Source organism: Nanorana parkeri, unplaced genomic scaffold (genome assembly GCF_000935625.1).
Source record: "Nanorana parkeri isolate BGI_ZX_2015 unplaced genomic scaffold, ASM93562v1 scaffold1710, whole genome shotgun sequence".
NCBI lineage: Eukaryota > Metazoa > Chordata > Amphibia > Anura > Dicroglossidae > Nanorana > Nanorana parkeri.
The window spans coordinates 57,111-83,347 of NW_017307978.1; the positions used below are offsets into that span (position 1 = coordinate 57,111).

The 26,237-nt window shown below is 42.4% G+C and overlaps 1 protein-coding gene across 1 annotated transcript in view; it reads right to left on the minus strand.

The window, feature by feature from the left end:
• Nucleotides 1–26,237, minus strand: part of LOC108799384 (electrogenic sodium bicarbonate cotransporter 1-like) — a gene marked incomplete at its 5' end in the record, with an annotated part of 300,557 nt that overhangs the window by 45,733 nt on the left and 228,587 nt on the right. Inside the window, 4 exons of the mRNA XM_018571249.1 lie at nt 5,268–5,351; nt 17,449–17,595; nt 18,245–18,418; nt 20,234–20,302. Coding sequence (XP_018426751.1) covers nt 5,298–5,351; nt 17,449–17,595; nt 18,245–18,418; nt 20,234–20,302 — 444 coding nt within the window. The remainder of the gene's footprint in view (nt 1–5,267; nt 5,352–17,448; nt 17,596–18,244; nt 18,419–20,233; nt 20,303–26,237) is intronic.

Genomic DNA, 26,237 nt, shown 5'->3' on the forward strand with positions numbered 1-26,237 from the left:
CCAGCTGCCTGTACTTAGCCATCACCTGGTGCTTCCTGGGAGGATATTTAAACCCTCCCTGCAGTCAGGATGATGGCTCAGTATCATTTCCTGAAACTTGAACCCTGAGTCCCCAGTTCCAGATAATCCTGCTTTCTGTCCAGAGTCCTGTTGCCAGTCCTGTACCTTGTTTGTGTCCCGAGCACGGTTACCCATTTGCAGACCTGCCTTTCCTCTTGTTGCCATTACCTGCCTTTCCTCCTGTTGCCATTACCTGCTTGTCCTCCTGTTGCCTTTACCTGCTAGTAGTCTGGGTGAGGTTACTTGTTTATGTTTGCTTTTGGGTGTTGTTTAGTTTGCTGTTGAATAAACTGTATCTATAACATTCTGCCCTGTCCGGTGTGGTCATAAGTGTTTGGTCTGCCTGTGTGGGTACCTGCGCAGGTGTGGGGTCACCTGTGCCGGTAGCCTTGACAGGCATTCTGGTTAACATTCAAACTTTGGTGCAGTTCGACAAGTTTCCCATACATTATATTTAAGGAGTGCTGACTATTTCTGCTTTAGATTTGTGCTGTGCCACCATTGGCTGCACACCCTACTACACTGATTTTGGCCGATAGCGCGGGAGAAAATGTTGACTGTAGTGCTGGAGAAGGTGTTGACTGTTAATTACTTTGGCTACTTTGGTTTCAATTCTGCAAGGAACAACAGGCATTTTCCATGTTTGTAGGCTCTAAAATGTGGGTAAAAAGTATCTGTATTTTTGTTTCCTGCATATACTTTAAAGTAGAACAATGGTATCCCTTTAACCCCTTCATGACTGAGGCCTTTTTTTCATTTTTTGCACCCATGTTATATTCCACATTTTAGGCCTGAAAATGACTTAAAACCCCCACACATTATATATTTTCTGAATGCCAAGACCCTATACAATATAATGGTGGTAGTTGCAAATTTTTATGTTGCGCAATATTAGCGCAAGTCCTTATTAAACCCCAAATGGGTCCCGTCATCAGGCTCAGAATAACACACTGTGCAACCCAAACCTACATATATATACATCTGTGACCTTTAAAACACAGCCAATCCCGCCCCGAATTGCATAACAAGTACATGTTTCCCACCCTGTCAGTTTTGAATTAGGTAAACAACTGGTCAGTTAACATACCGGCATCATGTGGAGAACCGGCGTATTCTGCACCGCTGTCACTGCTCTCGGCTTCGCACTCGGTTGCCATAGTTACCCGACGCTGAGCGGGGCGATTTGGCACACCCCCTGTGACTTCAGCGCAAGCGCCGCGTGGAGCGCATGAGAGTCCTTGTTTGCGGCTCAAGCTGTGTGGTAGTACCGCCCCTCTGCTCACTCGCGCAAGCGCATAATGAACTGGAGGGCCGAGGCTATGCATGAATACAGGTTCCAGCGCAGTGCAGAAATCTAACGCCATTGGTCCACCTAGTCATGTGGAATGTTAAACACGATCCATGGAAATTACACAGTATCAGTCAATATATAACAGAAGTGCAGAATCATACAGCTGTTGACAAATGTGGCCACGTATAGTTGCAATAATGAATTGTTGCAATCGTAATTTAGATATGCGAAATATCAATAAGGTGTAGCCATTGCTTGTCCTTAGTGAAAAAGTTTTGGATTTATTAACCACTTCAAGACCAGGTGTTTAGACCCCCTTCCTGGCCAGGCCATTACGCTGCCCGTTTTTAAATTGCAGCCATTTGACGCTCGCGCGCGCCCGACGGCGCACGCAAGGGGGCGTGTCTGAGCGGACGTCTAAAGACGCCTGCTCAGATCTAGAGAGCTCCTGGCCGGCCGTTTTTTTACTACGGCCAGCCCGGAGCTCTCTAAAATAAAAAAGAAATCAAAATAAAATATAAAAATGAATTCAATAATTCAGTGATTGGCATTCGTCTGTCTGACATCTCTGAATGTGTCCTATGTGGTGGAGAGACTGCATTGGTGCAATTGGGGAGGACTGTACACCAGGAAAGAAGCGGAGGGTGAAGTTCAATAGTGATGTATCTTAACAGGGGGAGGGAGGGAAGGAAGGAATTAAAAAATGAGGACCCAGAGCTGCCTGTACATGATGCGGCCCCCTGGGTGACCCTATTGAACAAAAGCATGGAGTGGAGACAGTCCCCTTGTTTCAAATAGATATTGGGGGGGTCTGTGAGTAAATATATGCTCGAGAGTTCTAGGATCCATATGGATCTACCTATCGTCTAGAAAACAAGACAATGATAGGTTTGTGTTTAGCCCCCTGGGTTGTACACAATCTAATGTGTAAATCCAGAAGGATTCTCTACGGAGGAGGTGTTTGGCCCTATCTCCTCCCCTGGGATGCTGGTGTACCTGCTCAATTATCATGCCTTTTAGTTCATGCGTCTGATGGTGCATTTTTGCAAAATGTATGGCAACTGGTTTTTGAATGTCCAGTTCTTCGCCTTTTAGGTGTTTAGCAATTGTTGTCCTAATGTCGCTCCTATGCTTTTGGAACCGACGTTTAAAAGGACCAATTGTTTTGCCAACGTAACTTAGTGAGCATGGGCATGTGAGTCGGTACACACAGTATTCCGTGTCACAGGTAAAATAGCCATTGATCTTGTATTGTTTCCCTGTGTGTGGATGAGGGAAAGAGTCACCACAGATCATTGCATTGCACATATTGCAATGAAAGCATCTAAAGCATCCAATTCTATTTGATAGCACAATGGGTTTCTTAATGTACTTCGGTCTGGGATCAGCCTGAACCAGGAGATTTTTTAGTGAACTGCCCTGTCTATGGACATGTAACGGTCTATTTTTGATGGTTGAAGTCAGGGTTTTATCGGCTTGTAGGATGTTTAAGTTATTATGGGTGGCTTTTTTGATGGTGCCGCTGGCAGAATTGAATGTGTGTATAAACGCAACTCTATCGTCTATGGTGCGTTTACGTTGTGCACACACAAATTTTTCCACCGCCTTGCTCAAGGCTAGGTCGATTGTACTATTGGGATAGCCTCTTTCCACAAATCGATTGTACATGTCTTTGAGTTGTCTTGTCCGTGTGTCCGAATCTGAACAGATTCGCATAACACGGAGGAATTGTGATATGGGCAGATTGTCTTTGAGGTGAGAAGGGTGTGCACTCTCATAGTGTAAGAGTGTGTTACGGTCAGTAGGTTTCGTATAAACTGACGTTATAGCCTGATTGCTATCAATTGTAATGTTAACATCCAGAAAAGAAATCTCATGGCTAGAGATAATCGGGTTAAACACAATCCCCGGAAATAGAACATTTAGAAACATTATAAAGTCATCAAAGACAGTATTGTTACCGTTCCATTTCACAAATATATCGTCGATGAATCTAGTCCAGTTGATGACATGATTTGAAAAAAACGTTGATTTGTAGACAAAGCATTCTTCCAGATAATCGATTAATAAGTTGGCAAATGAAGGTGCCACTGAACTCCCCATTGCGGTGCCGCGAATCTGCTTGTATACCTTGATTTTGAATGACTGTTGTCATTAAAATATATTGAATCTACTTTTGGAGTGCTGGTGACATCTTTTAGGAATTTACTGGCGACAGGTAAGTTGCCAGAATCGCTTCTGTTGTAAAGCTGACAGTCGGCTTTACAAGTTTAAACAGAGTCCTGGCGGCAAAAGTCGCCGGTAGTCTGTTTAAACAGCCCCGATGCTGGCGACATACACTGTACGTCGTCAGTCACGAAGGGGTTAAAAAAGTATGTGCTGCAGCAACTATTTATAAGTCCATCTGCATTTACAGTGTTATCTCAGTCCCCCTGCAAAGCCCCACAAATACCTGTTGATACAACCAGTGAAGTCCACCTCATGCAGCTCCCTGTGATGGTGTGGCAACAGTATGTAAGGGAAGGGAAGGAAAACTGAAAGCACATTCTGACTAGTTGTTGCAGAGTTTGCTGGATAGAATTAATAGCTAACTAAAAAGGTTCTCTTATTGTTTGCAATTGGTATATGAAGGAAGTATTTGTAAAATCGATTTGTTGCTTAATAACTGCATTTTTGTAAAAAAAAATGTACTTAATATAATTAATATACAATACTAATTGTATAGCATCTAGTCCCATTTTAAATAAATAAAATTATTATTAAAAAAATAATTATTAATATTGCTCACAAAATCCCTTATTCTACTAGAAAATTAGTCATGAATATCACATTTGAAAAACACAATACACAGTGGAAATTTCATTATATGGACTTATGTGGACATTTTTATATTAGGATGTGTGTGTGTTCTATAGGTCATCTGTCTCCCTGGGTCGGATTCAACCTAGGGACGCTCCAGCAGAGCGTACTTGGGTTGAGTCGGGGCCAGCGGTAAAACCGTCAGTATGAAAACCTTCTTTTGGGCTTGGAGACGTGTTCGCAGTGTGTGTATGTGTTTGCCGGTTTGTGAGCATTAAGTGCAATGCGCTGGGCTTATTGCCGGCGAACGCCAATGCGCATTAGCGAAGCGGAGTCCGCATAACGAGAGATGCATATTATATTTCTATTGCGGCTGCGCTGTCTTTTTTGGATACATATCTGCTTTTATGAGAAGACATTGATTTATGCCTTGCTGGTTTACTGGTACCGTACATTGGCAATAGCATTAGCAATGTCTCCGCAGATAGTCTCAAATCTTTAAGAACAAATAGAATTATCTTAATAGATACTGTTTATTTTGAGCAGTATTAAATGGGGTTCATGCTGGCTAAGATGTTGGATGTGCATACACGTGGCTGATCGGGGCAATGAACATGACTGAGCACATCATAGTCTAATGGTGCGAATTTCCCCACGCGTGGTTCCTTTGTTTAACAAGGATGCGTGCACCAGTATTAGTGAGTCATGCACATTTCTCTGCGCATCCACGTTGGTGCACTCCCCTTTTCTTTTGTAACTGTACTTTTTGGGCTGATTGGCTGATGTTGTAAAGCCATCTCCCTCTCGGGCGTTATCCCTTTGTTGCCCTATAAATAAATGGAGCTCCTGTGCTAGTCAGGACTTGCAATACTGAGACTCCAACTTGAATCAGCGTCTTGCCTGACTCTGTTTGGCACTACTGAAGTACTTAATTTCCTTATACGAAAGAGCTGAATGCAAAGTGCTTTTAAGCGCGTCGTAATTGGTTGCGCTTTGCACGCGTTGATATCCAGCGGAAGCGGAAATTTGTGCGCACAGCACAAGGGAATTTCCATAACAATATTAGGTTTATAAATTTACACAGAAAAAGAAAATGACACATCAGATATCATCTTACCAAATAATTTTCAGTTCTCATTCACAGGTTCTAATTTACTGAAATGTTGATTTCTGGTCCTTTTTCTTGGTACTTCAGCTCAGACTAGAATGAAACAGAAGAGGCATTTTGTTAATACTGACATACACATACCGCTAAAAACTGACACATAAAAAAATGATGTCACACATCATCCCTTTCAAAAACTCACTTGCATGTTTTCAGAGTTTCCAAAGATAAACCTAAAGTAAAGTTAAATCATACATAAGATGTATTATTGTATGACCTATATTTCCTTTGTTTAAATTAAATTTTCTATGATCAGTTATTTTTATAAGGAATCAATCCTTTTAGCTTGCATATGTCAGGAAACTTTTGTCCCCATTTTTCTACCTGTTGGTAGCCCTGTACCCCTGCATTTTAATATCTAATAGTAGATAACTCTAGACAGTTTAACCCCTTCGTGATGGGAGATGTACACTGAACGTCCCGCCACAAAGTGCTTAAATGACTGGCCAAGTACACTGTACGTGACCAGTTATTTGCGGCTCTGCAAGGCTGGTAACTGGAGAATCAGCGGTTACCATTCATTAATGGATGCCTCAGTATAGAGGCATCCATTAATGAAAGAGTTAACCTTTTTCAGACACCCAATCCCCTTTAGGAATCAAGTGTCTGAGAGTGAGAACAGAGCTGCATTTGCTGCTCTTGCCCTCACTCTGACAGCTGGTATACACTGAGTGGCCAGTTTATTATGACCACCTGACATTTGTAGGCAAATTAGCTATAATTAGCTATAATTTCGCGCTGAAGTTGCTAGAGGGCCAGACCATTATAAATAGGGAAGCAGGTTGTTTACCACAACAGTAGAAGTGATTTCTTTCTGAAGATATGGGTAAACAACGCGATTTAACAGCCTTTGAACGTGGGATGATTGTTGGCGCGAGCCATGGAGTGAGTATCAGCAAAACAGCCGAAAATCTGGGTCTGAACGTGTGAATTGTGGCCGTCAGTGACTAGTCAATGTTAGTGCAGAACGGAGAGTGGCAAGGCTGGTACAAGACAACAGAAGGGCAACAGTGCAGTGTCAGATTCCTTGCACCACCTTTCAACATCTCGTGGAGTCACGAGGTGGCCCAACGAAGTCATCTCGTGGAGTTATCTCGTGGCCCAACGAAGTACTGATGGGGTGGTCATAATAATCTGGCCACTCAGTGTAGATCGGAAATCCCGATGTATACCGGCTTTTTTTTTTTACTTTCAGCAATAGAAACATAATGTTTCTATTCTTGAAAGAATGTTGCAGTTTTCTGATCGTTGTTGGAACGATCAGAAAACCTTTAGTGACAGATGATCCTGAAATGCTGCAGATATTTTTAGATATCAGATATGCAAATATTTTTTTATTGGGTGTTCTTAAGTTTGAAGCAGCCTAATAATAACCAAAAATGAATTAATTAATCAAGCAGTAATAGTGAGATTAATTCACAATGACTGCTTGATATAATTAAATAAAAATTTTAAAAAATAAAAAAATAGTGAAAGTGTAAAAAATTAAAAAAAGAAAGTGTAAAAATATAAAAATCAATGTAACAAATAAAAATATTTTAAAATATATTTTATACAATCATGTTTATAAAAATTAACCCTTTACAATGAAAATCTGCAGCTGAGCTGCAGATTTGTTTTTCACCCTAAGGGGTTAATTTTTCTTTTTTTAACCCCCTCATGACAGTGATGTTCAAAGTATGACGCTGTCACTAAGTGTGACACTTAGTGACAGTGACATTGTATGCCAGGTGACCACTTTTAGCTTTAGGAGAAAAAAGATTAAAATGTTAGGTTTTAATTTTAGGCCGAGAAGTACAGAAAAAATTCTAAAATCATGGGGGTGTGAGGTTTTTCCAAATAAAAGACAAATAAATGAATGTATTTATTGCATTTTTTTTAAGCTGTGCTGGTTTTGTAAAAAGTACTACAAATCAAAACTGGGGCAAAAGTATTTTCTTTAAGTTCTTTCCTCTTTTTTATATTTTATTTGCCCTAAGCGAGGCATTAGACACACATTTGTGATATAAACGTACAGCTCTATCTGTCCACTAAAAAACAATATATAATATGTGTGGGTGCACTTTGTAAGAAAGTATATTACTGACGTGGAAGAACCACACAGCAAAAATGTCAAACGCGCTTCAGTCATTTATGAACAGAAACTAAAAACAAGCTCAGTCATGAAGGGGTAAAGATTTGGTAGCACTGCTATGGAATACTGTTATTGAGTGATCAGTCATGCCCCTAGTCTTTTGCCTGTTACCTGGTTATTCCTATATGTGCTTTATTAGCTTTGTAAATATACCATTTATAGCTTGATTTTGTACTGTGTTTGTTCACTGTTGTTTATATTAGGCCACCCATAAAGATTTATATTAGAATAAAAATACTTCAGTATTTATATATAAAAAATAGCCCAATACAAAACCTTGTAGAACAAACAAAAGAAAAGATTTTGACAGTCCACTCCTTGTGAAAGTCCCCAACACTTTTGAATGGCCTTTTCCTGACAATCCTCTCCAGGCTGCGGTCATCCCTGCTGCTTGTGCACCTTTTTCTTCCACACTTTTCCCTTCCACATAAACTTTCTATTAATGTGCTTTGATACAGCACTTTACATTATTTTTATTTTTAGAGGTCCACCGAAATAGAAATTTAAAAACCGAAACAAAACCAAAATAAATTGTTTTTTTAATTTTTTGAAATTTTTGAAATATTTTATTTATTTTTTATAAACTTTTTAATAGGGATGCACCGATACCACTTTTTTAAGGCCGAGTACCGATACTTTTTTTCAAGTACTCGCCGATACCAATTACCGATACTTTTTCAATATAACTACAACCATGAATGAACAGGAGGTGATTTAGTTCACTTCCTATTCATTCATAATTGAGGATATAGTAACCATACTCTTTCCTCAATTATCTACAAACACTCAGCGATCACTGATCGCTGAGTGTTTGTACTCGCTCTCCTCTCTGACACGCTGTCACAGAAGGCTGAGCGAGTGGAGCAGGGAGGAAAGCTCAGCCTCCTGTGACATCGCGGGCTGTCTCCATCCACACACCGCTCTGCCAGACTGTGATAGGAGGCTGAGCAGTGTGGGAGGAGAGACGCCGACTGCTCACAGAGCTCTCCTCCCACAGCGCTCAGCCAGCTGTCAGTTTCTCTCCTCCTTGCTGGGACACAGCTTATTATAATATAAAGGTCATAAGTCACATGATCTTTGTTTTTGTGACGATTTTTGTGAACTATTCAGAAACCTGCATCTCCGGAACCGCTGAAGCTGCAGATGTACAACTCGCTTTGTGAGCTTATGGTATGCTCTGTTGCCACATGTGTTCATTATAGCTCTATTGGTCACATGGTTTGGCACCCATTTTGGATTGTGCAATATTCTGTCAACAACTTAAACTCTGAAACCATATATCAGAATAACTCAAAACTTTGCACATACAGGGGAAACTCGAATAATTAGAATATCGTGCAAAAGTTCATTTATTTCACTAATGCAATTTAAAAGGTGAAACTAATATATGAGATACCGGTAGACTCATTACATGCAAAGCAAGATACTTCAAGCCGTGATTTGACCCAAATACAATATGGCTTCCAGAGGTCAACAAGGTCGGTGGCCATTTTGAATTAATTTTTTTATAATTCATAAAATCATGTCTTTTTTTTTTTCTTTCAAACTACAATATCTTCTCATGTGCCATGACCGGCTCTACTGCTTGGCCACCTTTATTGCTGCTTGCAGCTATATTTATTATTATTTTTATTATTATTATTGTTATTATTTCGCCGCTTTTTCAAATGCCTGTAACAAGTGCTCTGTAAGTCAAAAACTCATGAAACATTGCAGCCCTGTGCTCTGCAGAGCTTATTATAATATAAAGGTCATAGGTCACATGATGTGGCAGCCATCTTGGTTTTAGTGACGATTTTTGTGACGATTTTTTTGAACTATTCAGAAACCTTCATCTCCAGAACCGCTAAAGCTACAGATGTACAACTTGCTTTGTGAGCTTATGCTTTGCTCTGTTGCCACATGTGCTCATTATAGCTCTATTGCTGATCTGTTTTTTCATAACCGCTAAGGCTACAGATATACAAATTAATATGTTAGATTATACTCATATATGTTTATCACAAGTCATGTGACCGCATGGTTTGGCAGCCATTTTGGAATGTGCCATATTCTGCAAACAACTTAAACTCTGAAACCATATATCAGAATAACTCCAAACTTTGCACATATGTCCAGGGCGACCTCTTCTGCCATGGTTGTAGAAACTGGCCCGACCCCACAATCAAAATGGCCACTGCAAGCAAATCATGTTTAGATAGTGTAATTATTTTTATGGCCTTTTTTTCAAAAGCCTCTAATTGGCACACTGTTACTCATAAACTGATGCAACTTGGCCCAATGGTAGACCTCTGTGCTATGCCTAATCCTCTGCAACATAAAGGTCATAGGTCACATTGCCTGGCAGCCATCTTGTTTTAGTTAATTATATTCAGCTGCATATTCAAACATCTATTTCTCAGGAACTACTAAAGCTACAGGTCTACAAATTGCTGCTTGAAGTTATGGTGAGCTCTATACTCATAACTGATCATTACAAGTCAATCGGTCACATGGTTCGGCGGCCATATTGAATTGTGTCAAATTTGACAAATATTTCTATCATTTTGATGCTCTTTTTTTCAAATGCGAATTATTGCCACACCGTTATGTAAAAACTCATGAAATTTGGCCCAATGGTAGAGAACAGTGATGTGTTCAAAACTTGGAAACATAAAGGTCATAGGTCACATGCTCTGGCGGCCATCTTGGTTTAAGCAAACCAATTTCTGACAATTTTCAAACATCTGTTTTTTCATAACCGCTAAGGCTACAGATATACAAATTAATACGTGAGATTATGCTGAGTTCTGCAATCATATATGTTTATTACAAGTCATATTACCGCATGGTTTGGCAGCCATTTTGGATGGTGCATTATTCTGCAAACAACTTAAATTCTGAAACCATTTTACAGAATAACTCAAAACTTTGCACATATATCCACAGCTACCTCTCTACCACGGCTGTAAAACCAGGCCGGATCCCCAAATCAATATGGCCGCCACAAGCCAATCACTTTTTGACATTGCATCCAATTGCATAAATGTGCATTTATATCACTAGTGAAGTATGTTAAACTTGTTATACATATGATAACTCAACATCATAACTGCCAAATACAATATGGCTTCCAGAGGTCACCAAGGTCGGCCGCCATTTTGAATTTGATTTTTTTAAATAATTCATAAAATCATGTCTCTTTTTTATCTCTCTAACTACAATATCTTCTCATGTGCTATGGACCGGCTCTACTGCTTGGTCACCTTTATTGCTGCTTGCAGCTATATTTATTATTATTAGGTGGCCAAGCAACAAAGTTGCAAGGACACCTATTGTATCTGTTCAGATTATTATTAGGTGGCCAAGCAACGAAGTTGCAAGGTCACCTATTGTATCTGCTCAGATTATTATTATTATTTTTATTATTATTATTCCGCCACTTTTTTAAATGCCTGTAACTGTGTTACATACTGACCTCTGCATTACACCACTGCACTGCATTATATACTGACCTCTACATTACACTGCTGACCTCTGCACTGCATTACATACTGACCTCTACATTACACTGCAGACTTCTGCACTGTGCGTCACTCTGCTGACCTCTGCACTGTGCGTTATTACTGACCTTTGTGCTGTGCATACATCACTGGCCACTGCACTATGTGTTAGATCGCTGACCTCTGCACTGTGCTTCACACCCTCACCTCAGCATTAGCGTTAATAATTTGCCTTTGTACTCTACGTCACACAGCTGTACACCACTGACCTCTGCACTCTGCATTGCACCGCTGACCTCTCTACTATGCATCGCACTGCTGACATCTGTACTGTGCGTTACACCACTGACTTCTGTACGCTGTGTTACAGCGCTGACTTCTGCACTGTGTGTTATGCCACTGACTTCTGCACTGTACATCACACCGCTGATCTCTGCACTGTACATCACACCGCTGATCTCTGCACTGTACATCACACCGCTGACCTCTGCACTGTGCATTACACCACTGACCTCTGCACTGTGCATTACACCGCTGACATCTGCACTGTGCATCACACCGCTGACCTCTGCACTGTACATCACACCGCTGACCTCTGCACTGTACATCACACCGCTGACCTCTGCACTGTACATCATCACCCCGCTTATCTCTGCACTGTACATCACACCGATGACCTCTGCACTGTGCATTACACCGCTGACCTCTGCACTGAGCATCACACCGCTGACTTCTGCACTCTGTGTTATAAATTATTCACAGAAAAAGCAGAAGGGGAGCGGAGCAAGACTGGGCACGCATGCTAGGAGACAGAGTCTTAGCTAGTGTGATTACACATGATTTCTGACACCTACAAAGGCCTTCAAACCAGGGACGCCCTGATACCAGTATTGGTGAGAGTTCTCTGATACTAAAAACTGGTACTGGCGCTTTCATTTTTCAAATTGATTCGGCTGCGTTAGATCCCACGTTTGCTGGGGACCACGCAGCAGCCTTCTGGGGAACCACATGGTGCCTGCTTATAGCTTTTCCGCCATCTGCACATCCCCCCTGCTAAGACCCTCCCCACCCCTTCTGAGACCTTCTGACCAAGACATCAGACTGACACCCCAGAGCAGAGCAGCAATGAGTATGTAGCAATTTAATATACTATTATTCTGCATTGCTGTATAATGTGCTGAGAGTTGTAGTCCCTCTACAGCTTGAAGTCAGTCACAGAACTAAAAGGGGCGCAGCGGTCGCGTGCGTGCACAGAACTGACAAGGCCTCCCTCCACTACCAGTGTGCTTTTATTTTGCTCAACCCAGAAATATATCTGCTGCGTCACTTCCAGGTGCGCATGTGCATGAAGTAAGGGGGTCATGAAAACATCTGATTCAGATGACGTGGGGGGGTCGAAAAAAATTATAGAACACTGACTTTGACACTGTCCGGCTCCTCCCACTATCCTTCCAACAGCTCACAGCCTAGAAGTCTGGTGGCCCACAGTGGGTGAGAGTGCCTAAGTACCAGACATGGAGCGGAACCATGCAGGGAGCCCAGCAGCCCATCCCCCAGTCAGCACCCCTTTCATGGACTGACTAGTGAGTCCTCACATCCCCCGACCATTCACACTACCGTAACATGGATGGCAAAAGTGGCAGGCAGGGGCAGGGAGAAGAGGCAAAGCAAGAGGTGGGCCAAGCCGCTGCACCATGGGCCTCTGGGTTGTACTTGCCCCTGGGCTAAAAGTTGCCAGTCAGCCCCTGATGGTTAAGTATCTGCTTGTATTTCTCACCATTGAGGATACCATTGATCCTGACCAAATCTCCAACTCTATTTGCAGAAATGCAAACACCGACTTGCAAAGAACCTCCACCATTCTTCACTGTTGCTGCAGACACTCATTATTGTACCACTCTCCAGCCCTTCGGCGAACAAACTGCCTCCTACAACCAAATACATTAGATCAAACGGATGCACCACGCTAATGAATAATCATAATGCGTGAATAATAGAGTGCTAGATATCAAATAAATCATATATAACCAATATAGTTAATACATTCCCATGAATAATAGACATGTGTGATTCGCTTCCGACGAATTTTCAGAAATTCGGAGATTCGGATGTATCCGAATTACAGCAAAAATGAATGGAAACGAATCCGAAGTTCTGATTCCGAATCTGTACAAATCGTTATTTCTTTTTTGTTTCGTCCGTTCGTTGCAGCAAAGTGACATTTGAAAAAACATTTTTTTAAGTCTGCAGCAGAGGGCCACATTCCCTCGGCATTGGGAGGGTGTCCCCATGCCGATGGTGACAAGGGCCTCTACCCCACAACCCTGACCCGGTGGTTTTGGGGGGTCTACGCCAAGGGGCTTATTTGCATCGGGGTATCCCTTTAATTAAGGGGGCACCCAGATGCCGCTGCTCCCTTCTGAATGAGTAAGGGGTACGTGTACCCCTACCTCTTCACTAAAGGGTTAAAATTCAAAGTAAATAAACAAACCACACTTTTAGAAAACATCCTTTAATTGACTATTCCTTTAATTAAAACATAAATAAAAATGGCTCCATCAATGTAATCCAGTGTCAATAACGATGCAGGTCGCCCGCTGACCCGCCAAAATAAAAAAAGTCCCGCTGCACAACGACTGTCCGAACCCAACGAAAACTCACTGCAAAATGACATTCAGCCCAAAAGTAAACAGATGGGCAAAGCGAGCCGTGATGTCACGGCTCGCTCCGCACATTTGACATTCTCAGCTGTGAAATACAACATAGCATTCGGGAGCTCCCATAATACTATTCATGAGCTCCTGAATGCCATTGTGGTCTGTGAGCCGAGGTGTCAATACTTTTCATATGCAATTAATGAACGAAACAAAACGACCATTCGTAACAGACTACTGCTAACGAATTTTGTCCGAATCTGAAACGAATTGACTTTCGGACCCGAAAAACTAAATAACGCAAAATCCGAATGAAAACGAGACGAAACTAAACAAATTTTTTGCCGGTGCACATGTCTAATGAATAAAAAAACGTCTCTGTGCTATTGCCTAAATTGATTCATACTGCTGAACATATTGCTGGAGTATTGCCTGCCTGTGCTTCTGCCTAAAGTTTTCCATACCGCTGTGGAGTAGTGTCTCCAGTTATTACTAGCTATATACTGACGGAGCATTAGAGCTGTTACATTGCTAACCATATTAATAGGAGCTTCATAGGACTGTATATACCAGGAGTGCGTACTTAGGCTTGCCTGCGGACTACAGTCCCATCAGACCCCCGTAATCGTTAATCTAATACCTACAGGTAGAACTGGGTAGTGGTACACCGGTTCTTACCTTTCCTTAATTCTAGGCTGGGATACATGATGTGTAACGGCTCCCCATCGCACTTGGTGTATTAGTGAGCCGTCTGACTGACCCAATCCCATAAAGCCTACACGCAACAGATCCGCAGCTGTAGTCCAATCCTCTGTTACCTGCTGGATTGTGACAGGTTGGGACACGCTAAGTTGGAAGGATTTTAATTGTGTGATTTAACTGGCCTGTTCGTGATGGATTGGAATATTTTTTGAAAAAGTGATTGTTTCTGGGAATCTTGTAAGTGTTTTTAAACCTTTTTAAAATAAAAACCTGTTCTGGCATATTACACTATGTATTTATTATCCTCTCTGGGGAACGGATACATTTTGTAAACGACCACACCTGAACCGGAAGCTTTCTAGTGAAAGAGCACAGAGTCGAGGAGGAAGTTCTAACTGCGAGTGGAGGAGCAAACGCTCACGTGATTGCGATGTGGGATTGTTATGCCTCTTTAAATATGGAAGTCTGGTGAGTGCGGTGTGTTTCTCAGTCACCGGGAGTTTGTGCACTATAGCTATAAGAAGGACTTATCACTGATGGTTATTTACATCTTAGCACTTTGTCACTTTTTTTGCATCAATTAATGGTGGACTTTATAAATGAGAGACATGTTTTATTATTCATGAGAATTTATTAAGTATATTGGTTATATGTAGGGATGCACAGATACTTTTCGAGTAACAGTGCCGAACTACCAGGGTTGCAGCGGTTGCAGCTGGGACCTGGCTCTGGCACTCCACAACTGTCCTGAAATCATTAGTCAGTATTGTTTTAGAAAAACTGTCACATGACAATAAACAAAAATGTATCAGTACTCGTACTTGTAAATACTCGGCAAGTACCAGTACTCGTACTCGCAAAACTGGAATCTGTGCATCACTTTATTTATATTTATAAAAACTAAATCGTACATTAAAACAGAGATGTACAAATCCCAGGAGCTCTGTGTGCGCCTTACAAATGACAGCTGCCTCCTAACTTTTGAATTTTTCTCTAGTCTAGTCTTGGAGCTCAAAAGTATCGGTACATGTACTCGTACTTGTACCGAGTACTGTACTTGATATCAGTGCAACCCTAGTTATATGTGATTTATTTGATATCTAGCACTTTATTATTCATGCACATTAAGATTATTGATTAGCACAGTGCATCTGTTTGATCTAATTTATTTCTATTATTAGCACAGCAGCTTTTCATCTTTTATATTTGATATTTTTCACTTTGAGACAGCTTCCATAGCGCAGAATTTCTTTATATTCATATAACCAAATACAGCCATTTTTCTACACCCCCGGCTCCTATGTTTTCGTTCATAGTTGAGTCACTCAGCCTTCTTTACACATCGGTGATATGGCTTTTTGGCAGCAAGGTCGCAGAAAAATGGCATTAGGTGCTCTGGACAGATGAGTCAAAATGTTACTTTGGCTGTAGCAGGAGGTGGTTTGTTTGCCAAAGGGCTGGAGAGCAGTACAATAATGAGTGTCTGCAGGCAACAGTAAAACATGGTGGACGCTCCTTGCAAGTCTGGTGCTGCATTTCTGCAAATAGAGTTGGAGATTTGGTCAGTCAATGCTGAGAAATACAAGCAGATGCTCATCCATCTTGTCATACCATCAGGGAGATGTGTGATTGGCCCAAAATGCATTCTGCAGCAGGACAATGACCCCAAACATACGACCAATGTTATTAAGAACCATCTACAACGGAAAGAAGAACAAGGAGTACTGGAAGTGGCGGTTTGGCCCCCACAGAGCCCTGATCTCATTATCATTGAGTTTCTCTCGGATTACACGAAGAGACAGCAGGATTAGAGGCAGCCTACATCCACAGAAGATATATAGTTAGTTAGTCGCCAACTGTCTGCAGAGTCAATAGCTACAGACCTCCAAACTTCATGTGGCCTTCAGATTGGCACAGAACAGTGTGTAGAGAGCTTCACGGAATGGGTTTCCATGGCCGACCATTTGCATCCAAGCCTTACATCACCAAGTGCAATGCAAAGCATCGGGTGCAGTGGTGTAAAGCACGTCGCCACTGGACTCTAGAGAAGTGGAGACTGGAGTGACGAATCACCCTTTTCTGTCTGGAAATCCGATGGATGTGTCTGGGTTTGCCAGGAGAATGGTACTTGCCTGACTGCATTGTGCCAAGTGTAAAGTTTGGTGGAGGGGGGATTATGGTGTGGGGTTGTTTTTCAGGGCTTGGGCTTGGCCCCTTTGTTCCAGTGAAGGGAACTCTTAAGGCATCAGCACACCAAGACATTTTGGACTATTTCCTGCTCCCAACGTTGTGGGAACAGTTTGGGGATGGCCCTTTCCTGTTCCAACATGACTGCGCACCAGTGCACAAAGCAAGGTCCATAAAGACATGGAAGAGCGAGTTTGGGGTGGAGGAACTTGACTGGCCTGCACAGAGTCCTGACCTCAACCCGGTAGAACACCTCTGGGATGAATTAGAGCGTACACTGTGAGCCAGGGCTTCTCGTCCAACATCAGTACCTGACCTCACAAATGCGCTTCTGGAAGAATGGTCAAACATTCCCATAGACACACTCTTAAACCTTGTGGACAGCTTTTCCAGAAGAGTTGAAGCTGTTATAGCGGCAAAGGGTGGGCCAACTCAATATTGAACCCTACGGACTAAGACTGGGATGCCATTAAAGTTCATGTGCGTGTAAAGGCAGGCGTCCCAATACTTTTGGCAATACACACACTACATAACCAATAACACTTACACCTAAATAAAATCACACTAATCAGAACTAACAGTAAATGTAGCATAGGACAGTGTTTGATTTATAGTCTATTTTACTGTGCAAAAAACGCATCTGCCTTTTTTCTAAAATAACATTTAAAAGAATTAGGCCCTTTCACACGGGTGATCAGGAGGGGATTCCTGCAGGGACCCCCGTGTGAAAGGGTCCTTAGTGACAAAGATCAAGGTCCTCTTTACTCATTTTAACTCCTATCAAACCTTTGTCACATAGTCATGACAGATGCATTCCTTTTAAGGTTCAACAGAATCATATTTATACTTTGAAATTAATTGCATTCTCCAAGCAGTAAACATGCCTCAGAGCTAAATTTCTAAGGAAGTAGAAACACACCTATTGCTGAGAGCTAAAACCTTTTGTCAGTACAATACATAGGATTTTATCTTACATCTTCACTGTCAGTTGAATCTATTTCTTCTGACTTTTGCCCTGCTTCGCTAACAGAGTGCTGTGGCAATATGTCATCCAGCCAACTTAGATCATGTAAAGAAAAAATACATTCCATTGCCTTCCGTATACCTACAAGGGCCAGCAGCTGAAAGAAAGCAAAAGATCAGGGATTTAGGTGAAAACTTTAATTTAATAAATTGTATGCTTGGGCAAAATTAAATTTAAATTAAAAAATATTCTTTTATACATGCACATTTCTCCATGTTTTGTTTCCTAAAAGCACTGCAAGTACAGAAAAATACCTGATGATTCTGCCAAAAGTCCAATTCTGCCAAAAGTACAATACTTTCTATTTGATCTGAGAACTGTGCCTCTGCTGAAATACCAAGCAGTGCTTCTTGGTCAGCGATGTCCAGTTCTCCACTGTTGTGCCTCCCCTTATATTATGGAGGTCTGTAATCCAGCAAAAGAATGCATGGCTGACAACACAGCAAAGACTGTGTTTTTAGCTTGAACAGAAAGTTAAGGAGTAATCTTGATTTCTGGCAAATCATCACATATTTATTTCAATACTTGCAGCATTTATAATAAAATAAAAACATGGAGAAATGCACATGTACTGCAGAGATGTACTATTTGTTTTCTCAGACACACTGTTTTTTTTTTATGCAAAAAACTTTATTTTCCCATCACAAAATAATACTTATCTTTTTATATGAACATTGACATAATTGGCTTATACAACAACAATCAGCAAAGAGAAAATGAGAAAATGCGTCTGGTATATTTTTTACCATCAGAGGAAAAATAATTGCAGCTTCTGTTGATTTCAATATCCATAAAATTATCAAACAAGATATTTGGATTAGTGTAAATAGGTGAATTTTCCGTAGAGGGACATGACGAAGATAAATTAGGTCAGGCTGATGCTTAGGTGGAATAAAGAGTAATTTCAACCGTTCTATGAACTGTAAAGATAGACCGATAAAAGGAAAAATTAGTAAAAACACAATAAAGACATTTAGGATAATATTTCCAAATAACAACTACATACCAGGTTTAGAACAGTAGGGTGTTAAATAAACTGTGAACTGAAAAAACTTAAAACTGAAATAAATTGTTGAGAAAATTACTTTTTGCCGCAATTAGAGCTAAGTTACAAAATCAGCAGCTACTATGTCATCCAATATCCACAAAGCTCCACAAAACATAATTAGAGAGATGTGATAGAAATGTGGTAGCGTGACATATTACTATTAATAAGTGGAATAAAGAACCTCATCTAAGAGGAACGATTAGGTAAATTACATTTATTCAATATAGAGAGAAGGGATTTAAGAGGAGCTACCTACACATTCATTAGTGTAATTATGTAACAATCTCTTTAATCTAAGGTTTCTGACGTGGCCACAGTTTGAGGTTGTAGGAAAGCAAGTTTAATCCACACAAAATTGCACCGGGGGTTAGAGTAGGAAAAATGTGGAACTCCCTTCTCCAGAGGCGGCTCTAGACTTTGTGAGGCCTTAGGCAAAAATTAAACATGACGCCCCACTCACAACCATAGTGGAAAATTGATGGCTGTGTGGGGTTTTAGGAGGCTGTGGGTCTCAGGAGGCTGTGCTTTTTATTTTATTTTTTAACTTTTTTAAAAAATTTAAACCTTTTAAATTTTTTTTGTATTTTTCATTTTAGTTTATTTAACTTTATTTTTTTTGCATTTTTACTATTTATTTAACTTTGTAACTTTTTAATTTTTTTATATTTTTAGTTTTAGTTTATTTAACTTTATTTTTTAAACTTTTTTTCGTATTTTTCCTTTTAGTTTAACTTCATATTTCAAATTGCAATAACTAAAAACAGGCTGGCAATTGCACCCACCCACTGCCTGCTGTCAATCAGCAGAGGAGGGACCAGAAGGAGAAAGTTCTCCATCAGGTCCTACTCTGCTGATTGACGGCAGGCAGTGGGCGGGTGTAATAGCCACCCTGTTATTGGCTACTGCAATTTAAAAGAGCCAATAACAGGCTGGCTATTGCTGCCAGCTGCTGGAATGGGGACAATAGCGGCTGACAGAAGCACAGTGCGGAGGGGTGAGTAGACTGGACGGGGGACGAAACTCACAGACTGTCAGAGGTTTCTGCTTACAGGCTGTAATCGGCTGTCTGCCCCCTCTGACACAGATTGCTGCAGCCGATTACAGCCTGTAAGGACAAATCTCCAACAGTCTGTGAGTCTGCAGCGGGGAGAGTTGTCTGTGGGGATGGTGGTAACATTTCTCCGCCCCCCCCCAACAGCACCCTTTGGAGGTGACAGGGTACCTTAATGCTGCTGTACGCAGGCAGCATTAGGAGCTCTGTCACATTCAAGCGTGCATCGCAGCCGCCGAACATCTCACGATGCACGCTTGGATGTGACAGAGCTCCTAATGCTGCCTGCGCACAGCAGCTCTAAGGTCCCCTGTAATGTGTTAGGCAAATTAGGCGGCCGCAAGGCCCTTGTGAGCGTGAGGCCTTAGGCAACCGCCTAATTTGCCTAATTAGAGAGCCGCCTCTGCCCTGCTCCATATAGTAGTATAGGCAAGAGTATTGACAACTTCAAAAAACTTCTAGATGCTGTCCCCAGTGATCCACAATATGTGTATTCTTGGGACAACTCAGACTGACATATGTGACATATCAACAGCAAAACGTATGCATAATACATAAGCCACAGGTTGATCAACTGGAAATTAAGAATATGTATATAAAAAAAGTAATGGTAAAATGATAGATTAAATTAAGTACCTTAATGCTTCCTAAAGCTGCCACGCCCATTTGAAGAAAAATTCCATATAGCACAGGCATTGGGATATGCTATAAAATGTAAAATAATCCAGTTAAATATTATACAATCAAGAAATGCGTGTTTTGATGCAACGTATTCCCTCCTTTCCTATTCATTTTCTTCCTCACCTTCTCTTCAATATTTAGCCTCCCATCATTCAACTGTCAAATATCAGATCCTCTACTGGTCACAGAGTATCTGGCATTTGGCAGCTGAGAGTGGTGTTTAGCTGCAGGAGGAACAAGGCTTTAATCTCAATGTGAAATGAAGTTGAGACCATGTAGAAACTGATTTTTTTTATTAGAAGTGACTAGAGACCATTTTTCCTCTTTTTGTTTTTTTATTAAGAATGTGCATTGGAGTGATGTCATTATGCCATAACCCAATATGGAAACCAAAAGTAGACCTGTGGCCAGGCTAGGGACATTCAAATATTTGAATATAGTTGCAGTAATTGTAGAGCAATTAGTCCTCAAATGTCATAATAGAAGCAGTAAACTCACAATACATGTGACATCTGGTCTTAGCACTTAGCTATCTCCTCTCTTCTTGCGCACCTGCTCTGTGTTTAAATTAGATAATAAAAAACCTGGCAGGCTGCCAACTCACTACTGGCAGAGGTAAGACAAGAAAATTAAAAAGGAAACAGAGGTTTTTGTTCTGCAGAATAATTACTCCACAGTGCCTGCAGCTACAGAGGTCAGTAAAGGCTTGTTTTAAAGTATATCTAATTATCATTATTGATACCAGACCTGAAAGTGATGAGAAAACTGTCACTAGAACAGTAAAGCCTCATTCACACGAGAACCGGCCGGCACGTACAGCTCCGTGCTGCATGCACGGCCGTATCAGGCAGCTCCTGGGAAGGACAGGTGCTGCGTGTGATTAATACACAGCCCTTGTACTTCTCGATGGGACTACGCAGCTGTACACCCCGGGCCGGGACACCTGCACCTGTACGGACCTACACTTGGGGTCAGCGTAGGGTGGCATATGCCACTATATGCTCACCCCCCTGCACGTCTATGCGGGTGTCTGTACTTGTACGCTGACAGGATGGATCCTGTCTGCGTCCGGGCCGGGACACCTGCACCTGTACGGACCTACACTTGGGGTCAGCGTAGGGTGGCATACAGCTGTATATTCCCATAGAGAAAGACAGGGGCTGCATACTAATCACACGCAGCACCTGTCCTTCCCGGGAGCTGCCCGATACGGCCGTGCACGCAGCACGGAGCTGTGCGTGCCGGCCGTTTCTCGTGTGAATGAGCCTAATAGAGCTGAAACCTTCCAACAGGGTTACTTGTTACAGTGACATCTCATCTTTTGTGCCGACAGGACAGGAAGTGAAGGGAAATCTCTCTAAAGGGATGCATATGGGATTTAAGCATTACCTATGTTATCCAAAATTAAAACAAAAGTTTGGGTTTTAAACATACTGTAATTTACTAATTGTTATAGTAATTATTTACTAATTGTTAAGAATATGTTAATATTTAAATGTCCATATCCTTGCCACAGTTCTACTTTAAAGCAGTTGTTGCACTCAAAGCAATGTTCATTTAATTAGTAAGGGCCTAAAAGAAAAGTTAGTTAGTTACAAAAATTAGTTGTACTCCTCTAGCTTTCGTGCTGCAGGGGTGATGTCAGCATCCTTTGAGCCATATCCTGGGAAATGTAAGTACCCTATATCTCCACAAGACGGTGTTAAAACACAGTGCTATTGTGTCTTCTTGCAAGATTTGGGCTACTCGTCATTTCCTATGATATTGCCCAAAGAATGCTGACATCACCCTTGCATGAATACCACATGTGGAAGTGGGAAATAAGGTAAATATGTTAATAAACTTTTCTTGTTCATTCACTAAAGGACACAATGTGGATCTTGATCTCTGTACCGATAGGCTATACCACCACTTGCAAGAGTAGAACACTAGTCACAAAAAGAAGCTCGGCTCTGGGGGACCCCATTCATGCGTTTGTGGGTTTGGGCTTGTTGAATAGGGGCATGGGCAGGAGCGGACTGACCATTCGGTCAGTCGGCCCGTGGCCCCCTGCTCCCCATCACAATTTGCCATTTCCTTCGCCCTGCGCGCGGCCTGCTGGGATCGACAGTCTTTCCAGCATTCCGGGCCATGGAGCAGTGGGCAGACTGATGTCGGGAGCCGCGGAACGGGGACACAGAGGAGATCCGGGCCGTGGAGAGGGAGGATATGGAGAGGTAGGTGCGGAATGGTGGGGGGCCCCAGTAACCCACGCACGCTACTGCCAGTGCAGAGAGGGGGGGCCCGCCGGTAAACACCGGCCGCCCGGAGAAGGGAGCCAGAGGAGCTGCAGGCAGCCAGGTACGTGATGCGGCAGCCTGGGGCCCCTGCATAAAATACTGCTGGTATTTGTAGTCCTCTCTAGCCTATGCCATTCTGCATTGCAGCAATGCAGAATGGCACCCTCTATAGAGGACTACAAATACCAGCAGTACTTTATACAGTAATGCTATTGCTGTTTAAAGTACTGCTGGGATGTGTAGTCCTCTCTAGTAATGCTATTGCTGTTTAAAGTATTGGTGGTATTTGTAGTCCTCCTATAGCAGGTGCTATTCCGCAATGCAGAATGGCACCCTTTATAGAGGACTACAAATACCAGCAGTACTTTATACAGTAATGCTATTGCTGTTTAAAGTATTGCTGGGATGTGTAGTCCTCTCTACCATATACAATTCTGCATTGCAATAAAAAAGGATGCACCTATACCACACAGCTCCTCCTTCCCGCCGCCCGCACAGCCATGGTGAGACCCAGCCGCCCATATGCTCCGCACAGAAATGTTCTGACCCTGCCGCCCACATAGCCCTGATAGGACAAACACGCAGCCCTGTCGCGACCAGCACGCAGCCCTGGCGCGACCAGCACGCAGCCCTGGCGAGACCAGCAAGCAGCCCTGGCGAGACCAGCACGCAACCCTGGTGAGACCAGCACACAGCCCTGGTGAGACAAGCACGCAGTCATGCTGAGACAAGCACGCAGCCATGGTGAGATCCAGCCGCCCGCACCCTCTGCACAACCATGTTCTGACCCTGCCGCCCACGCAGCCCTGGAGAGACCCGCACGCAACCATGGTGAGACAAGCATGCAACCCTGGTGAGAACCACACAGCCATGGTGAGACCCTCACATCCCTGGTCACACCACTGACTTCTGCACTCTGTGTTACAACTTACCTCTGCACTCTGTGTCACAACGCTGACCTCTGCACTCTGCTTCATGCCGCTGAACTCTGCACTCTGCATCATGTCGCTGACCTCTGCACTCTGCGTTACGCTGCTGACTTCTGCATTACAACTGACCTCTGCACTTCAGCAATTTAATATTTAAAATTGATTCCACTGCATTAGGTCCTGTGCAGCAGCCTTCTGGGGAACCACAGGGCGCCGGCTTACAGAGCTTCTGCTGCCTGCACATCTTCCCCTCCTGAGACCTTCAACAACCCTCCTGGGACCCTCCGCACCCCTCCTCAGACCCTCTGCCTGAGACATCAGGCCGGGCACCTTGGAGCAGAGCGCCAGCACAGAGTATGTACCAAATTCATATGCTATTATTCTGCATTGCTGTATAATGTATTGGTAGGATTTGTAGACCAATATAGCTGATGGTATTCTGCAAATCGCATTCCAAATCACCTATATTGGTCTACATTTTTAATTCTCCTACCAATTCCCCTTCAATTAAGTTCAACTTTTAGTGAATAGACCTGTTATTTTGAAAATATTGTGGAGAACTAATTCCATGGGTGGGTGGGGCTTGTATATGGGTGGAGCACAAGGGGGCCCCAAAATCTTATATTGCCTGGGGGCCCAATGTGTTGTCAGTCCGCCCCTGGGCATGGGGGACCCTGTTAGGGGGAGTGGTGCTGGTGTGGTGGGCACTAAGGTGGGCTGTGCAACTTGTGGGGAAGTTAATCCCTCTCCGGGTCAGGCTCTATTTGTTCCACCTGTAAATCCACCTGTAAATCCCTGCTTCACTCTCAGGGTCTTCTTTGGAGGGAACAGGGACCCTGAGTTCATCTATTCCTGGTTGTCTCAAATTTCAAACAGCTGGGTTTGCGAACTGGCTTTAACCCCTTCATGACTGAGGCCTTTTTTTCATTTTTTGCACCCATGTTATATTCCACATAACAAAAGTGATTTCTGGGAATTTCTGGTATCCATAGACATGAAGGATGCTTACCTCCATGTCCTGATTTGTCATGCTCATCAATGTTTCCTACGCTGGGGTAGTGGGGTGGTGGGGTAGGACCATTTTCAGTGTGTGGCCCATCCATTTGACCTTGCCTTGGCCCCACTGGTATTCAAAGTCTTGGCACCAGTCTTTGCCGTGTTGAGATAGTGGGGGATGTTGGTGATATCTTGTTTGCACAACTTCCTTTTTTAGGTATATTTTCATTCGGATCTGGAAATTGATCTTTGGATCATCATTTGCATTCTGGAGGAATCTGTTTGGATCCTGAATCTTGGGAAATTGTCTTTGGTTTCTCCTTCATATCTTCGCCTGGTGTACCTAGGACTGATCATAGACACATATCAGGCCAAGGTTTTTCTTCCTCTGGAAAATATTTATAGGCTTCAGATTTCTTGCAAATTATACGTGTATGAGAGTTCTGGGTCTAATGGTTGCCTCTTTTCAGCACCATACTGATTCTGCAAAGAGATTCTTTAACAATGGGACAGGTCACCCTCTTAGCTGGATAGGCAAATGTGGGTGAACCAGACGGTTAAAGCTTCTTTGGCTTCGTGGCTCAGTTCCCCTGCTTTGATGAATGGGAGGTCATTTCTTCCAATTTGCTGGAACATTGTAAGAATGGACACCAGTTTCACTGGCTGAGGTGGAGTGACTGGTCAGTTGTCAGCATAGGAGCTATGGTCATGGAGGAAGCCAAGTTACCAATCAATGTTCTAGAATTGGGGGCAATCGAACTCTTGTCTTTTACGTAGGATGACTCAAGTTTCAATCAGACATCAGGGATATTGCTATTTCTGGTGGCTCCCAGTTGGCCTCAAGGCCCTTGGTATGCAGACATGGTGAGGCTAGTCGTAGGTCTGCCCTTGCAACTTCCACTTCAAATGGATCTTCTGTCCCAAGGTCAAGGCTGACATCATCTGGCTTTAACGGTATGGCTATTGAAAGCCAGATGCTGAGAGACAGGGGATTGTCTGAATCTGTGATCCCTACGATGTTTAACTACCTCCCGGCCAGCCGCTGTGTATACACGGCCTGCCGGGAGCTTCTTGGATGTAACTGGCGTGTATACACGTCCTGTTACATCCACCCGCTCGGGCGCGCCGTGCGGCGCACGCGAGCGGGAAATCCCCGCTATTTGAAAAGCTACAGCGATGCCCGTTAACCCTTTCGCTGCCAAGCCCTCCAGGACATTTTTCAAATCAGCTGGCCAAGCCATTTTTGAATTTTCTGCAATTTTTTCCTATTGATTTGATTTTCAACTGTGCGTTGCTAGCGTTTGTAAAAGACCCCCCAAACCATATATTTTCTGAAAGCGCAGGCCCGGTAGAATAAAAAGATGGTGATACTAAATTTGTAGGCCCTGCGATAATTGCGCAAATGTTTCTCAAATTAATATTAAACCGATAAAAATACACAATTCAATTGTTAAAACACACCAAAATCAGTATCCGTGCACAAAAAAAAATATTTTTTGACTAAATCTAAAAGATAAAACTGTATTGAGTTAATAAATAACAAATATTAGCAAATTTGTAATTGCGCCTTTTTGCGAAAAGGTAAAAAAATGAAGGTATGCAAAACTGTAAATAATCGACTTATGTAAAAAATTGTTTTGGTGTTTGTGTTGTGATAAAATGATACAGGTGTATATTTAATTGCAACACAAGGTATCACAACGCATGGCAATGAGTCACAAAGCTTTGCCATGCGCTGCCACAGTTAATTTAATG